Raw genomic sequence first — 18,137 nt, forward strand, 5'->3', positions numbered from 1 at the left:
GAGCCAATGCAGAGTTATCTGGTGTCGCAGCAAAAAGAGGCAGCAAGGAGAGACCAGCCTTGAATAGCTTGATGCTGGGGCAGTTTTGTGTGTGTCCTACTTTACAGAGAATACATTCCTCTAGTGAAAGGTCTCCTTTACTTAAAGAGCAGTCCAATCCAAACCAGGCTTAAAATGAAAGAACTATAACAATACTGGGTGTTGCTCTGCAAGAATTAACAACTGGACACCAAATCTGAGTAGGAGCATAGATACACTGCATTTGTATTTAAATTGTAATTGTTGTTTCAAAATTGGTGCCTGTACATACCAATTAACATGCACAGACTTTGCAGAGCTGTTCTGTGCCTTCTTTTGCCCCCTTCTGGTGATGAGTAGTTTCATTTTAGGCGATGCATAATTGCCCCCCTGCTCAGAACTGCCATTTCAATTTCCCACTGTACCTTAGAGCATCGCTTGCATCAGCACATGCACTGGCTGCCTTCACACAAAACAACAAGCTACACTGAGATTGCCCTTATGTGTGAACCCAGCATTCAAGGTGAAGTGTGGTTTCCATGAAAACACTCAGAGAAGCAATGGTATTGAAGGAGCCTGATTCGTTTAACTAATGTTATCAGCTTTTAGCCTAACAAACGCCATTTGCTTTCTGTATAACAGCTTGCTTTGGAGAGGAAAAGGGAGAAGGCAAAGCAATGTTGATCAGCGGCAGTGAGTGAGAGAAGGCCCCCCAAACAAGGACTGGCACGCAGTGACCACGCTCCCCCTGGATGCAGATAAGGGGCCTTCACGAGGCCAGGCATGCAGTGGACATGCAGGCCCCATGCAGGCCTCGCAAGGGGATTGGTGAAAGGGTCAGGCCGACCCTGAGAGGGGATTGGATAAGAGAACAATGGGGGCGAGACTGAGTGAAAGAGAGACAAAAAAGCAGGATTGTGTGTGTGTTGCTGCCCGCCTGCGTGCGTGTGGGAGCAGTCACCCGGTGCCTTTGCTCAGCTGAATAAAGGAAACTAAAATGAATCTCCACCTTGCTGAACCTTTTTGGCATTTGGTTTAGGGGTCTGTAAGTCACCTGGCTAGCAGGGACACCAACAGTTTGTTTTAAGTTTCCATGCTTCCCATGGTTTGTCATTATGTGTGGCCCCCATTGCCATGTTTTTGTACGGTTTCCACATTTCTGCCATCGAGTTTGGTGGCAAGAGAGGCCACAGCTGCAGGGGATGCTCCAGCCTCCATGTTTCACTGTCCTAGTCTGCCTAGCAACTGCTGAGGCAGCTGCAGCCACGCTCTGATTGGCTGCTTTGTGCTGCCTTTCTCTTCTGCCCCACACTGCCATTCCGATGCTCAGCCACAGCTTTGGAACCTCGGAGGCTGCGGGGCATTTCAGCACACCACCTCCAGCAGCCGCGGCCACGGAGGCAGGCGTGCCTGGCACTCCAGTCTGGTTGCCACACTTTGAAATGGCTGTTCTGCTTGGTGAGCCAGCCATGTGAAGGCAGCTTGTACTTACCAATTTAAAGACAGGCTGGCCAGGCACATGGTGGGCATGTCATGAGCGGAGCCAGCTAGAGCCGGGGGTCAGACTAGATGGCCCGGGAGGCCCCTTCTGACTCGCTCTGTTTCTATGTTTCTTGTTCCCACTCTGCTTCCTGCCTTCCCTGCCACTGCTACCAGGCCTGTGCAGGAGGAGGGTGGATACGTGTATAGGGAGGGGGCAGAGGGGCATGTGAGTGGGTACGCTTCCACGTTGGTTCAGAGCAGAGCATCAGCACAGAGCATTCCTGCGGGGCTTTTCTAGACCAACAGAGCTACTCCAGTGCTACTGCAGTGAGTAGTGAGTTGCTTTGCAGAGGAGCAAAAAGAAAAAGGGAAAATGGCTGGTTGAGGCCACGCCCAAGGGAGAGTGTGGCCAGCCAATCAGGGAGAGGCAGGTGGCACAGGCAAGAGCAATGCACACTGGGAATGATTTCCAGCACGGGCCTGATGGTGGCCAACAGGTGCCTCCACTGGGGGAAGATGGAGAAGCGTAGAAACCACGTATACTACCAGGGTCCAGGTCATGGGTGGCAGGAAAGAAGACAGAAGCACTGGGGCCCAGGCAATGGGTCCAAGACAAGTCCATGCAAGCCCAGTAGCAAACCTCAGCCACTAGTCCGAAAGCATGCCTAGATCAGGAACAGCAAGTAGGCATGGGTCAAGGCGACCAGGTGAACAGCAGGAGCGGGAATCTTAGGCAGGAAAGCCAGGCGGGGTTTCAGAGCAACAAGGCACGCAGGCCAAGGTGAAGCGAGACAGCACCAGGATCAGGCTGGTGATTGGTAGGCACTGCGGTGAAAAACTTGCAGCTCTCCTAATGTTTTGGCCCTGAGCTGCCACCTGATCGTTGGCTGTGCTGCCCGGCAGCTGCTCATTGCTGCTCGTAAGCCCAGACATCTGGAGGGCCACATGCCCACGCCTGATGTACCCTGTGAAATGCACCTGAATGTCAAGCATGTCTGCCTTTGTTCCAAAGAACGAACGGAATGAAAGTGTGCCCACAATGACTTAATGCAACGGACATTTTTTACCAATGGCTTGAGATGGACTCAGTATCTCTTACCAAACTCGCAAATGAAGTCAAACTCCTGGCTGCAGTTCTCTGTTACGCCCCACTCATACCCAGAGTTCTTCAGGATGTAGCCGCATGACGACGCAAGGACCGAGACGGGATCTTGGTGCCATTTGCTGTAGGTAATGTTTGAGGCATCCAGCCAAATCATGGACCCTGCGCCAAAAGCAACTAGCACAGTTTAGTGTAGGTGTACCAATAAGGGGATGGGGTGGGGGGTGATATTTTGATCAGCATTCTGACTCATTGCGACCCATGGCTGTGTCACATGATGCACACACCACCCAGACCTTCTTGTGCTATTTCTGCCAAGATTTCTTCAGATCGGACATATTATGACTGTTTTGCATGTGGTTTTCTTCTGGTATATGTTTGCGCAAACAGAAGAAATCCTAACCTAGAACACTCTCAGCTAACAGAGGTTAGTGTCTCCAATGTCAGCTGGGGGTGGATCCACTAGGTTGAGCTTTGAAACAGCAGTCCATGGTGCTGAACTCTAGACCCCAACTGGGTTCGGCAGGTGAACTGGGTAGCTCATTTAAAGTTTGGGCTGAAACCAAGAGTGGTTACCCCACCCCACTAACACTGGCACCATGCGCCACTCCTTCCCTCAGCAAATGACTGACCGGCCTCTGCTTGATGGTCTCCAGGCAGGGAAAACTTACCAGTCCTTTGGGTGTTTGGTTTATTGCCAATCTACTCTTACCAAGAAGAAGTTTCTCTTGACGCTCAGACCAAATTTGGCGCTTGTAATTTTGGCCCATCTATACCAACATGGTCACTGCAGTCTTCATCCAAAGCTGTCCTCTGCATTGCCTCCCCCCCCCCCCGCCAATGAAGTGAGGGGGTTGCAAAGAAAAGCATTTTCTCAAGTACAGAACCCCACGTTTAAGACTCGATCTGGTTGGTGCCAACTTCAGGCACCAACTAAAGACATATTTGTTCTGTAGTTACTTTAATTAGGTTAATTCTGGATTAATCTTGATGCTTAATCCTAATTTTTATGTTATGTGCTGCTGGCAATATGTTTTAATTGCTAGGTTGTGATATAATTAAATTTCAATGGTTTTTGTCCTATTTTTGGATTTCATCTATTTTATTATTTTATTTTGTTTATTCTGGATTTATTGAATTTTCATCATTTAGCTATGATTTTATTGCTATTGGTCCTTTAGTTGTGTATTGTCACATTGTCTTTGTATTGTTTCGTGGATTTTAATATGATGTAAGCTGCCCAGAGAACCTGTGACTAGTGGAGCGGCATAGAAATTGAATGAATGAATGAATGGAATCAAGACTGGTGCAGTGAAGAGCACGTTTGTGTCCCCTTCTGTGGGAGACGGCATTCACTTGTGGGCAGGAGCAGTCTGGTTAAAGCTGCAATCCGCAGGAGGGGATCAAGTCCCACCCAACTCAGCCGAGCTTGTTTCCTAATCGTTACAGTGTTTGGCTTCACCCTTCGGGTCTGGCTATCCTGCCATAGCTGCTTGCCAGCATTGGCCATCATTCCATTTGCAGGTGGAATGTGAGTTTTTAAAAAACCAAATCAGAAACAAAAACAAAATGCAAACATCCTAGCAAAGAGGATATTTGCCTTGCTAGGTACATAAGCACTTGATCAGGGAGAAGTCCTGGTAGCTGGGACGGTATCACTTTGTCTGCCCGTCGCCACTGCCATTGTCTGATGAAACCCACAAGTGAGGCAGAAAAGCCTCACACATTTCCTCCTTGCCTAGTCCATTTTCTTTTGAAAATAAAAGTGCTGCTCTGGTACATGGTCTGTGACTCTCCAGCTTTGGTTTATTTGTACTGAGGGAGTTGGGTCTTTTCAGCCTGGAGGAGTCTCAGAGGGGATCTGTTGGTTACATACACGTATGTGAGGGGATGTCACATGGAGGTGGGTAGACCTGTTCTCCCCTGCAGAGGAAGAGACACGCTCCAACGGAGCAAAGCTCAGGGAGCCAAGGTTCCATTTGGATGCCAGGAAGCACTTCCTGACTGTCAGGACCCCGAGGGCGTGGAAGGGGCTTCCACAGGAGGTGGCTGAGGCCCCATCGGTGCGGGTGTTCAAGGATAGGCTGGACATGCACATGGTGGGCATGTCGTTAGCAGAGCGGGCTGGAGCCAGGGGTCAGACTAGATGGCCCGGGAGGCCCCTCCTGACTCGCTCTGTTTCTATGTTTCTATTTATTTGCTGGTTTATTATATTTATATTCCATCCTTTTTACTTTCAAGGAACTCAGGGCAGCTTACATCATTCTCTTTCTCCTGCTTTCAGTCTTATCCTCACAACAACAACCCTATGAGGTAGGCTGGGCTAAGAGTCTGTGATTGGCCCAAAGTAACCCAGGGAGCTCCATGGCCAAGTAAGGACTAGAACCCAAGGCTCCCAGATCCCCAGTCCTGCACTCTTAACACTGGCTTTTTATTAAATTTAATTAAAAATACAGCTATTAAAACTTTTTTCAGAAAGAAAGAAAGAAAGAAAGAAAGAAAGAAAGAAAGAAAGAAAGAAAGAAAGATGGTGGTTGAATATAAGATATATTATAACCAGTATTACATCCTGTAGAATATTTCCCATAATCTGTGTAGTGACCAGATTATGGATTGTGCCAGGATTCAATATTCAGAGAGTCTGCCACATGCCAGACTCAAAATGTAAGCAGCTGAACTTCTTAAGATTATTGATTCTGGTGTTGTCCTGGTACTGTGTTTGTTTATATTCTACCTTGCTTATAAGGCGCTCCAGGTGGCATCGGGATGGTTCCCTCCACTTCAGATTTTGTTCTCACAGCAACCCTGGGAGATGGATTAGGCTGGGAGGGTGACTGGCCCAAAGCCTCCCAGCCAGATTCATGGGTGAATAAGGATTTGAGTCGGAGCCTCCCAAGTCTGTGTCTGAGGCCCACACCCAACCTTCCTCAAGCTGGTGCTCTTCCAAGGTGCACAATGTTGGCCGCAGTCTTGTAGCTCAAGACACAGGGCATCAAGCTGGAACAAGCATCTTCAGCCACCGCACCAGGTTGACCTTCTTCCCACCCTCCCACCAACATTGTACAGAACAAAGCACTATTTTTCCTACCTTCAGCAGTTTCATTTGAAGAGGAACTAGAGGTTATTCCAATCCACCATTCCTTGTCCTCCGAGATGTGTTCCTCTAAGAACGCTTGGGTTGCTTCATTCTCAATGAAGACCAAATGACCGCCTCCCCGCTCACACCAACTCTGGGCACCGGTAAAAGTACGCTGGAATCTCACAAACTCATAGCAGGAATTATTGAAAGACACTTGATATTTTGAACAAGGTATCCCCTGTGCAAGGGGTAAGTCCTCTGTGGTCGAGCAGGGAATGAAGAATGCAAGAATTACGAGGAGAAGCTTCATGCTTGGTTGAGGAGTTCACCAAGTCCTACATCAGTATGGATGTGGCCTGACACCAAATGAGCAGTCTTTGAGCCAGTCTTCAGGTATCATTCTATTTCAGTGGCTGTTTTCCTCCCTGTTCCATTTGCTTTCCTAGTTAACACCAGCCTGGAGAATGGCTTGCTCCCAATGAAAAGAGGTTCTAATGCCCATGAATACAGACAGGGATGTACTGATGGAAATGAGAAAGACCATTGTGTAACAGTCGAGCTCTAAATCAAGGCAGTGTACACAGCGGGCTTTAATTTATCACCTTTTATGGGAGAAGAGACAATTCCTCCGATATGTGCACTTACTGGCCATATGGCAACCAGAGATAAAAGACCATGTAAACAGAAGCTGTTCTACTTTTAGCAGCTTGGCATTCTACCATAAAATAAGAATTTAGAAATCCAGAAAGCTGGCCCACCAACATGCTCAGCCAGAAATTCTGTATCCACAGTGCCATGTGCACCAAGGCAAGCATCCAGGCATGATGCACCTGTACACCCAATTCTACTGATTCTTCACCCCCAAGAAGGTGGTGGAAAGGGCTCACAGTGATTTGTAAGCATATTCACATAAACAGTATTCACATAAAAAGCTGGGATGAAGCAAGTCCCTTTCCATAACTGAACAGAAGTTTTAATACTTGAAACTGAATTTGCTTAGCTCAGTTCATCAGCATCAGCATCTCTATACCACCCAACATCCAAAGCACGTAAAGCATCTTAAAATACATGCCATATAACATAATATAAATTCTGTAACATACAAAATTTAACCAGCTAAAGCATTGGCAATGGACCTTATAGAAACAAACAACATCAACACCCTCTCAGATGTCTGGGGGCAGAGCCATGTACTTGAAAGGTGGTCACGCAGGGGAAGGCCAGGTTCTCTTCTCAGTCATCCCAGAGTGAAGGACATGGGACAACGGGCTCAAGTTACGCAATGCCAGGTTCCCCTGAACATCAGAAAGACTTCTGGCTGGTACCACCATGGGACCCATGACGTAGAGAGGTGGTGGGCTCTCCCATGCTGTGGACGTTCAAGATGCAGCTGGGCAGCCGTCTGAGAGGGAGGGTTGAACTTGGAGTCCTGCCTGGAGTTTCCCTGGGCAGGGGTTTGGACCCAATGGCCTTCTTGATTCCTTCCAACTCTACCACGCTATGATTCTATGATTTTATGAGTCTCCTGACCCTATTCTCCTTGTGTCAAATTTAGGCTATAAAATACTTGGGGCAGGGACTTGTCTTCTGGTTCTTCCTCTATAGCATGCGGTGTTCACTAATAGAGCTCTATCAATGGCCAGACAGACCAGACAGAAAACACTACAGTGCATATTGAACCATGCAGAAGGTGTGACAATCTTAGGACAAAATCCCATTGCAGTGCCTACAAACCCCAAAACTCGGAGGCTCTGCTCATCCTATGCAGGACCAGGGAAGCGGTGGAAGTGATTCTGGCTCCTGCATTGTTCCACCTGTCATTTTCACTGAGCAGTCCTTTTAATCTAACCAGTGGCAGCCTTTCAAAGGAAAACAGACAGAGAGCAATCAGAACAACTTACATCCCAGCCTCCCCACCCCAAAATCGCCCCCTTTCCTCCTCTCCGAGGCTCTCTTCCCAACTTCAGAGAGGCAGATGTAGCCCAGCTCTGAGTGGCAGAGCCCTGATTGTCAGTTCCAGGGTTCACCCTAACCCTGAACTTGAATTTGGGAATCCAGAAAGTCCTATGACCCCCTAGATGCAGCCCAGTGCCATGGGATTGCTCCTGCCAGCCATAAAATTCAACACAGCTGGGAGGAAGAAGGAACGAAAGATGTTCAGGGAACTGTGCACTTTTCAGTTGGGTTGTTCATACTTAATTTGGAATTCAGAAACAGAAATGGGATTATGTCAAGAGTCCACCAAAAAGGAGGAGAGAAATGTATGGCATCCCGTAGATTGGGGTTGGGGTTAGGGTAGAATGCATTAGGACTTCAAACTAGCCAATGGCTGTGCTCAGTGGGGATGATGGAGTTGTAGTTCAAATGTCTTCAAGACACTATTTTACTTAACAATTCAGAGAAAAAAATAGAATTTAAATAAGGATGACCTAGCTGGTATATTTACTAATCAGCTGTATATAGAAGATTGGTTAAAGAATTTTATGTTAAATGGAAAGCCTATCCTTTATTTAGCAATTGAGAGTGTTATGTATAAATGTATTTGTATACTTATATGTATTTGTATATTTATATACATATATATGAATTATGTATACAATGCTCAAATCAGTGTAATTGTTTTATGAAGCAGAAAAGGGAAAAAACAAGTTAATTGTCAGTGTCTTTATTGATATGTTACAAGGTGAATTTTTATTTACTTGATACCCATGTTAAAGTTTTTTTTTGTAATAACCCTAATCTGGTTGTATTTGGTTATGTTTGAGTATGGTTTTACATATTTTTATTATGTTAGCTGTTTTAACAATTCACTTATTTTATTGGTTTTATCCATTTTATTGATTGTATTTTATATGTCAGTTTCAGCATTTGTAAGCAACCCAAAGAACCCTTGGGATTACAGGATGGCATAGAAGTAGAACTAAATAAATAAATTCCCGCACTTAGAGCTATATGCAATTTTTGTGTAAGGTCTCTTGATATCTTTTCCTTTCTTTTTCATGTTACTTTTTGCCTTATATCTTTATATATAAATTTCTTTAATTGCCTTGAAGACACCGCCTTGGAGAATGCTACCTAAGGTGCTCTGGGAATTTTGGGCCAAAAGAGGAGAAAGGGGTGAGTGTATTAAGTAGTGGTAAGAATATCAGACCAAGGGCCAAGCCATACATTACCTATATCAAATGCTTAGCTAGCACATCTGCCTTTTTAAACAATGGCGTTCCAGGCAGTTGGCAAGGGATTTTCATCAGGACCACACTGTGTGGAGTGGGATAGATGCCAAGAAACATTCTCCAATTCCCAGACTTTGGTAAAGCTCTGGACTTTGGGGGAAAGTACCATTTTTGTTTCGATGGGGTACTGATTGAATGGATAAGCAGGTAAGCCTACATGTTGAAACTGCATGAATGAAAAATGGTGCCGCATACAATTGGCTGGCTCAGCAATTCAGCACCGTGTATGAGTGCTTTCAAAGAGCAACCAGAAAGACTCCTCAACTGAGTGGCTTTTCTTTTTACATCCCATCTTTGCTTTACAACAAATGATGCCCTTGTCTTACACAGGCAGGCCATTTTTCCATTGCAAAAAGCTTGCTGTCCTGGTAAAATTTACTCTGCATAGCCCCAGCGATTCCTAGATGCTGGCCCATCTGCTGAAAATATTATCCTTCACAATCTCTCGAATCAGGGTAGAACGCTCTCGGTGAAATTACCCTCTCTTGCCTCCCCATTACAAGCAAAACCACTCAAGAGGGCATTAGAGGATAAAGGCGGTTTAAGGCAAAGCCAGGCCTTGTTCAGTGTGTGAGCTCCTGGGATGTATTTTCTTCTTCTCTCATTATGTTCTGTAGCTGGAGCTCGGAGGGGCCGCAGCCCTGAGGCAGCACGTAGCTTCTGCCCCTCTCCGCACATTACAGGGTTTAGAAACGGACTTCTCAGACTGACAGCCGAGGTCAGCCGGGGTCAGCACCAGCTCCAGGCTTGGGAGGGCCCTTAGGCAAGGCGCCGTCATGAGACCGCCCGCTCACCCCGTGGCTGCCAGCCGCTCTTCCTCCTCCTGCTCCGCACCACCACTGCTGCTTGGCCCAGAATGGGAGGCAAGCAAAGAAGCAGGAGGCCCTGGGAAGAAGAGGAACGAGTCTGGGGGGCTGTCAGGGGCACGCCTACGTCTGGTACCAGCCCTGGTCAAGGTGAGCAGTACCAGGCAAGATGGGCTCCTGGGTTGCCTCCATTGGAGCGCTCCCGTGTTTCCGTTCAAGATCTGCTTCTGCCGCCTCCAATCAGCCAGTGCGGAGGGAAGGCACCCAACAGATTGGAGGATCTTCTTGGCATCACAGCTCAAACCAGCTATATCCATGGGATGCTCATTGTCTTGTTTGAAAAACCAGCTGCATAGATCCACCGCACTCCCCCTCAGATAGGCTGGATTATATAAACAGCTTGGGAAGCCATTCTGCAAAATGGGTGGGAAATGGGTAGCCCAAACTTCCACGGGGATCTGGGAAAGTAAGATAAGAGCTTGCTAATGGACACAGAAAAAAGTTTGTCAGGTATGCTGTATTTGGCTAGTCTAGCCAAAATTGGTCTGTTGCAATATAAGCAAAACAGAAGCTGCTGGAACTCCTTAAAGTCAGGATGCGGAACTCAGAGCCCAGGGCCAAGTTGGGCCTTGTAAGGTTTGTTCAGTATGGCCCTCTGTAGATCCCTAGATATTTGTTTATTGTTTTTTATACCGTCACCTAGCCAGAAAGGCTGTCTGAGCAGTTTACAAAGTTAAACATATAAACCATGGGTCCTCAAACTAAGGCCCGAGGGCCAAATCCGGCCCGCCACCCCCTTTTAACCAGGCCCGCCCCACAGGTTCTGCACTCGTAGGGTGCGGGTGCACGTGCACATGGGCGCGCGGCTTGCTTGCGAGGAGGTCGTTTTGGACCAGCTCAGAGAAAATGATCTCCCCGCAAGCAAGCCAGCTCCTCGCCGCATGCCGCGTCCCCACCCCGCCTCGCCTCGCGTGCACCCTGCCCCCCCACAGGTCCGCCAGCACGGCCTTGGCCGCCTGCACCCACCGCTAGCACCTGTCAGTTGGCCCCCTTCAGAAAAAGTTTGAGGACCCCTGATATAAACAAAGATAAAAAACACTATCAGAATAAAAATAGTAACACCAACCATTCCACATCAATAATAAAAACACCCCCTAGTTAAAGGTACAGTAGCAGCAGCATCTAATAAAATCCTATTAAAACTACAAGGTTGACTATTAAAATGCCTGGAAAATAAAAAGGTTTTCACCTGGCACTGAAAGGAAAAACAAATAGGTGGCAGGCAAACCTCTCCGGGGAACTTATTCTGAAGATGAGGTGCCCCTTTCCTCTAGGCATTTGCCCTTGATGGTTTGGTGGTTCTTGGTTTTGTGCACTTTTCTGCCTATTCTATAAAAGTGCAAATGCCTTTCCTAAAACTTCATGGGAATCACAGTTTTATGCTATGATAGGTTGGAGAGTTTGGCCAAACTTGTTTAGCCATCAGCCTTGCCAACTACTGGAATGACCATCCTTCCAAAATAGAATTCAGCCGTCAGCCACAAAAGTTTCTGTTCCTCTGCGCTAAAGGCTAACAAATGTATTATGCCATAAACTGTTGTAGATATTGTCCTCTTCAGCAGATCCACCGACAGTATCTACAAAAGCTCATCCCATCATAAATGAGCTTGTCTTTGTGGTGCCACAAAGCTCTTTGCTGATATTCATTTCCAGTTTACTGTGAACTGCTCTGGGCACAGGGAATCATGGAAAAAACAGCACGTGTTGTTGTTAGTCGTGAAGTCATGTCTGACCCATCGCGACCCCATGGAAAACATTCCTCCAGGCCTTCCTGTCCTCCACCATCCCCCAGAGTCCACTCAAGCTCACACCAACTGCTTCAGTGACTCCATCCAGCCACCTCATCCTCTGCCATCCCCTTCTTCTTTTGCCATCTATTGTTCCCAGCATCAGGGTCTTCTCCAGGGAGTCCTTCCTTCTCATTAGGTGGCCAAAGTATTTGAGTTTCATCTTCAGTATCTGGCCTGAAAAAGAGCAGTCAGGGTTGATCTCCTCTAGGACTGACCGGTTTGATCGCCTTGCGATCCAAGGGACTCGCAGGAGTCTCCTCCAGCACCACAATTCAAAGGCCTCAATCCTTTTGTGCTCAGCCTTCCTTATGGTCCAGCTTTCACAGCCATACATTGCAACTGGGAAAACCATAGCCTTGACTATATGCACTTTTGTTGGCAGGGTGATGTCTCTCCTTTTTAGTATGCTGTCTAGATTTGCCATAGCTTTCCTCCCCAGGAGCAAGTGTCTTTTAATTTCTTGGTTGCAGTCCCCATCTGTGGTGATCTTGGAGCCCAGGAAAATAAAATCTGTCCCAGGAAAATAAAATAAAATCAGTGGTACAGTCCTAACCTACTGCCTCCTGCTTATATATAACATCACCCTTAGACCCCCCCCCTTAACTTCTCTCCTCCAAGAAATGAAGCCATTATGATTTTACTAGGTTCATGCTTTTATGCAAATTGTCTAGTTGACGACTTTGGTGATTCCCTACCGAATAATGAGTAACAGCTGATCACTTGACATTTCACTCGGACTCAGCTTAATGGACCAGGAGAGCCACCTTGGGGTTCTAGATGAGAAAGGGCCAGGGTCTCATTTGACCAAAAGGACCCAAACTTACAGCAACAACTTTCCTTTTACAAATTCATACCCAGTCAACCATTCTCTGTGCACTCGATGCCCAAGGCGTTGCAAAGACTCATACCCCTTTCTAGCAAAAAGATTTAGCAAGTCCTCGGACAACCTTTCACAATATACATTCCTCTGCATTGTATAAGCTTAGTCAGCTGCTTGAGCTAGTCCTGTCATGAGCCTGTTGAGGAGTTTATCTTAATTAGCAAGCTGCCTGCAATAAACACTCCCTTGATAAGCTATCTTGACTGGGTACAAAAAATATCCCAAGCTTCACTCTCCACACAAGTCAAAGTTGATGATGCAACTTCACCAGGAGGGCTGGGCCAGACTACACATTTCACTTTCTTGGGGAGTGTCGCATGATCCTCCCAGAACATGATAGTCTACAGAAGGCTACCTGGGCCAAGGTTGGAGCTTGCATGTATCACGTCATTTGTGGAATGCCAGGTACAGCTTTCTCATGTGCATGGAATGTCAATAGCTGAAAACAGATGGAGAGAATATATGAGTGCACACATGGAGTTCCACAGGAGCAGCTCCTGTTGATTTGCTCCTCAGAGAGAGAAATAGAACATATTCTCCACTGAGCCACTGAGGATGTACACCCTTTAAAAAAACTGCAAAAGCCAGCAAACTACCAGTGGTTAGGAGACGGAGTTGGGACCAGGAGAAGGGCATGGCCCTGTTGCTGTGGGGTGGGGGATCCAGTCCCCCCTTAAATTTCTCTGTCTCTCCCTATTTTTTCTTACCAACCAACAATGAGTAACAAACCTTCCTGCTGTAGTTCTAGGAACCCAACACAAAAGCCTTTATTTTCCTTTCAAAATGTACAGATGTAATGGCATGAAAAATAAAATGCTATTTTTTTGGCAGTGCTAGAGATATTCCTAATAGGAGGTGCAATTGAGGGTACAGCTGGTTTGAAGAAATATTTTGATCTCTGTGAACAGTTCTGTGTGTTCTTCTTAAAGGGGCATATCACTCAGATTCATATTGAATATAAACATGTTTTCAAGCAAGGCGTGGGGCACAAGAACCCAGGACGCAGCTGCCCTGACAATCACAATGGCTTGCAAGGTCTAAGACACAATCGCAGGCAGAAATGTATCTCTCCGTCCGAGTGAAGAGAGCGACGTTCAGCCTTCGCTTGTTTGCTCTTCGAACAGGTGGATGCTGCAGTGCGTCAGGAGCAGCCACCCAAGGCAGGCTGGTCAAGGGGGCTCTCCCGGAAAGGAGCCCAGTGTGACCACTGACAGTGCCCCTTCCTCACCACGTGCAGCTGTGAGCAGCATTCGCCGGCTAGCCTCTTGGCTCTCTGGTTCTGCCCTTTGCACCATGATGGGCTGCATTTTCTGGGCCGCTCGGAGGCCAGGATCGGAATGCCCATCTTGGCATTCACAGGACCAGTCCAGGCCCTGCTGGAGCTCTCAGCCTCCTGCTGTAGGAAGAACCGTAGGAAGGGCAGCGTGAGAGCAAGCTCTGCCCCAGAACCTGCCTCGGCAACACAGCTTTTCCTGCTTGCTGAAGGGCCTGTATCCTGCCTCGTTACTCACCCAGCAACGCAGCTCTTCTGGCTGGCTGTGGCGCGGTTCAGCTCCTGCACTTGCCTGACCCTTGCTGCATTTGGTTCCTGTTGTGTCTGCCTTGCTGTGTTACCTCAGCAATGCAGGTTTGTCTGCTACCTGTGCTCTGGCTCCTGCAGCTTGCCTGACACTTGCTGTGTATCCCGCCCTGCTGCATACCCTACCTTGCCCTGCCCAGTCATCGTGGCGCAATGTACCTGCACCTCCTCTTGTCTCCTTGGTTGCCAATCCTTGTCTCATCCATGACCACATCCTTGTCCTGCCCTGGTATGTATTTTTGGTTTGTGACCCTGGCCTGCTCTGTGACTATGACCTGGACTTGCCGTTAAACCTTGTTTTTAGCCTTTGGATTCCCTCTTGCCTCAGGTTCGGCTGCTCTGGTCCCAGTGCCTCCGTCCTGTCTTTGGTTGCTCACATTCCAGCCCTGAATCTTGATATCGGGATAACACAACAAGCCATTGTGGTACAGAAAAACGATAGAAGTGACTGTTGCTTCTAAAGGCCAAGCAGGACATGCTGAAATACCACAATGGGATTCAGACAGCACAGCAGACCACTGATGGAGAAAAAACCCACTGGGACTTGAGTGTCCTGCAAACTTGTGATTGCCAAGTCTGCCAGATGCTTTGCTGTTCGATGAACGTCTCCTCCACTATGGCCTTCCCTTCCCTTCCCTTCCCTTCCCTTCCCTTCCCTTCCCTTCCCTTCCCATACAGTTGATATCCAGAGATGCTTGGATCCCATTGATTTTCTCCATTCCACCAGCTTTCTGGGATGCCCGCGGTAGCTAGCGTCTCCTTGAATGCCTGTATACTGGTACAGGAAGTGTATCCCACTGCTTTGGACTCACTGCATGAAGTTCCCAGCAAGAACACTCAACTAACCACCAAGTCTGGGGTCTCATAGTTTGGCAGGTCTGGACAGGCCCAGGTTGGAGCAATCTCAGTTCTCCAAGTGGCTCCCTTTGCTTGCCAAAATCATACCAGCAATGCACAAGACAGAAATAGCAGCATGTTTGTGGGAGACCTTAAACACATGTTTAATGGACAAAATCCCCAATCAGTCTAAAACGATCAAATGTGGAGGTGACCAAGCTTATTCAACATTTAGTTATTTACAACTTTTCTATACTGTCCCATCACAGACGTCTTGGGATGGTTTACAATAACATTAATAAAATAGAATAAAAATAGAAGTAAGAGTAAGAATAGCACAGCATCCAATGTTCAGTGTAAACCCACAAATTAAAACAATTTAGCAATTAAAATATTGGGAGAATAAGAAGGTTTTCAACTGGCGCTGAAAGGAAAGAAGGGTTGGCGCCAGGAGAACCTCTCTGACCCATACATACAATGTATACATACTGTCTGCCTCGGGGATAAGGATGGGAAACTGGGCATGGAGGAATGGGATGGAGTCTTCTGGAAGAGAGCATGACCAGCTGACTAAAGCCTTGGACAGAAGCACCTCACATAGCAACATTCGGTTGTGCTTTCCACTTGTAAATTCTCAGAGCACTTTTTTAATGTTTTTAAATTCCCAACTCAAGTGTCCCAAGTGCCATTCTTTATGCTGTCAAAAATACTTGCACATGGAGAATGCATTAGCAAGTCTGGGCCCAAAAATTGTAAAACACACACACCACCCTTATAAAATAACCCATAAAAAGGGATTCCATAGTACAAAAGCAGCCCAAGTAAACATACTGAGTGTTGACAGAATGTTGATTGATGTCGGAGGACTGATGGATGGAAAAGAAAAGAGGGGAAATTGCAACGGAATAGAATATCACGGCCAGAAACTCTCCCCACTGCAAGACTGTGTTCCAAGGCCCCATTTCTGCTCCTGTCTATTGTCATCAACAGCAGTCTACCTTTGAACCAAGGGTTTTATCTATGGGGGACATACTGTCTTGCCCAACAAAGCCAACATGGCTCTTATCAAGGAGAGCTATAATTCTGCAGTCATTCAGTAGTAAAAATGACGGCTTTGTAATTGGTCGCACCAGCCGTCCGATAAACAGACGAATCTGTGCAGCCAGGGCATTGCCTCTTTTCTGCGAGTACAGTGACCTGGAGTTATCACAAAGTGCCAGAAGATGCAATACTACTCATCTTTTTTGTTAAACATTGCTTCTGGGATGTGATCTTTGTTTGCAACAAAGTACATGTGTATTTAATACCTAATCATTAATCCTCAGCTTATTTCTTGATTTTGCAGAGGGGAGGAGAATCTAGAGATGTGACCAGAAAACTGGGATTTACCAATACATGTTTCCAAAAGTATGGCTGATTCTTAACTTTCTTTTAAACCAATGATTTAGGCTTTCAAACAACATTATGACAGTATACATTATCTCTCTTTCTTACTTCTTACTTGAGATTATTGTTTCAAGATCTTAGCAACCCTTCTACAGTTCTCAAGCTTGTGACTGTAATGACAACTTTTAAAGGTTCTGCCTCGGTAAAGCTTAGGTTGAAAGGGACTCTCTTCAGTGGTTCTGATTTCTTGAAATAAATCTTTTTGTGAAATAAATACAGTTTCACTGCACTGAACAGAAGAAACTGCCCTGTATTTATTCTTTAAGAAGACAAACTGGTTGCCATTTTCTCTGTCAAAGTGATGTATTGCAAGTTTGATCTTAGGTATCTATTCATTTTTCTCTCTTTTCTAGGCAGCACCAACCCAGTGTAAGCTCAGCTGCCAAAAAGTCCCTCTAGTCTGTTCAAGCATGGTAAGCAATATCATCTTTGAGCTTTTGGACACCGTTGTTAATGAATTAATTTCTTGCAGGATCTTTTCCCAAGGGATGTAAGCAATAAGCATATCCCCCGGCACCTGGCTAGAAGTATCTGCATTTTCAAAACATTCCCAAGATTCAGGTGGGTGCAGGTTTGTCACGCAGGACAACCGAAGCAAAGTGACACGACATCTGTGTATCACCTCCTTCCGCCACATGGTTGCCTGTTCATTTTCAAACCTTCTAGTGCCAGGGGGCGGAACTTCAGGCCTGGGAGACAAACATGGGCCTGTTCTGTGCCAAGCTTTCATTGCCCAAGTAATTCCCACAGAACAAAGCCCTGCTTGTTTTTCACTTCTGTTGCACTGTTACTGTCCGTTTAGTCCAGAATTGTCACAACTAGCTTTATTCCAGCTTTCCTCCTTCTTCTGCTTCAGCTGCAGCACATGCCATTCTGCGTGGGCTCACCTGGTGCTCTCCCAGCATGTGGAATGAAAGCACAGCACGCAGGCACTCAACGGAAGCCTTGGGTTGCGCATTCCGGGCTGCTGGCCCTGTCCTTCTTGCCCTCAGGCTCCAAAACACCAGGCAGCCTCATTGCAAAGCAGACCTTTATTGGCAACGACAAGACAAAGCCACTGTGAAATCCTTCTAGTGAGTTGGGAAGCTTGGCCTCTGCTCATGTCAAGAAAGTTGAACCCAAGCCGAGAAGGTTCTCCCCAAGGCCCTTCCCTTTCAGTCTCACTGCGCTCCACCCTCAGGGCAGGTCCCGCTGGCAAGACCTTCCACTGGGAAGCTCCTCCCTCCCATCACCTCATCACTGTACCTGGGACAGGGGACGGCAACAGGTGTCCCACCTCCCTTTCTTTGACCTTCCTCATCCCTTCCAAAACATTCCTGCTCTCCCGGTCAACCTGGGAACCTGTGGACAGTGGCCATGATGGCACTTCAAAGGCCTGTGCCTCCCCCTGGATTCCCAGAACTCCCATCTCCGCTTCTTCTCCAGAATCCCAGCCATGATGACCCTGAGATGCCCACCAAGAGTGGCAGTTGACTTCATTCACTACCCCTCCAAAGCCAGTTCAGGCCAAGAATATGTCACCATCTCCCAGACCAGAATGTCCAGGGCGCGCTTGAGCCGAAGAACGAAATTAGGGAGGCCTCCAACGTGGCCAGGGCTGCAATACTGGATGGCTTCAGCTACCCACAAAACAGGTGGCCGTGGGCGTGAGCGTCCTTGCACCTTGGCACAGGGTGAGGCAGCAGCGTGCACTGTCACCCCGCAGCAATGGTGCAGCTCGGCTGGGTAAGCAGCTGCTTTGCTGAGCAGCAGAAAAACCAAAACCAAAGAGGCAACTGGCTGAGGCCACGCCCAGGGAAGCAGGTGGGCCAAAAAACAAGGGAGA

General features: G+C 47.2%; 1 protein-coding gene across 1 annotated transcript in view; it reads right to left on the reverse strand.

Annotated features, from left to right (window-relative positions):
* PKD1L2 (polycystin 1 like 2) overlaps positions 1-5,991 on the reverse strand; it is a 77,890-nt gene extending 71,899 nt beyond the window's left edge. Inside the window, exons 1-2 of the mRNA XM_044434106.1 lie at positions 5,691-5,991; positions 2,600-2,764 (exon numbers count right to left, since the gene is read on the reverse strand). Of these exons, the coding sequence (XP_044290041.1) occupies positions 2,600-2,764; positions 5,691-5,991 (466 nt within the window). The remainder of the gene's footprint in view (positions 1-2,599; positions 2,765-5,690) is intronic.
* Between the last annotated feature and the right edge of the window lie 12,146 nt (positions 5,992-18,137).

Source organism: Varanus komodoensis, unplaced genomic scaffold (genome assembly GCF_004798865.1).
Source record: "Varanus komodoensis strain SLA01 unplaced genomic scaffold, ASM479886v1 scaffold27, whole genome shotgun sequence".
NCBI lineage: Eukaryota > Metazoa > Chordata > Lepidosauria > Squamata > Varanidae > Varanus > Varanus komodoensis.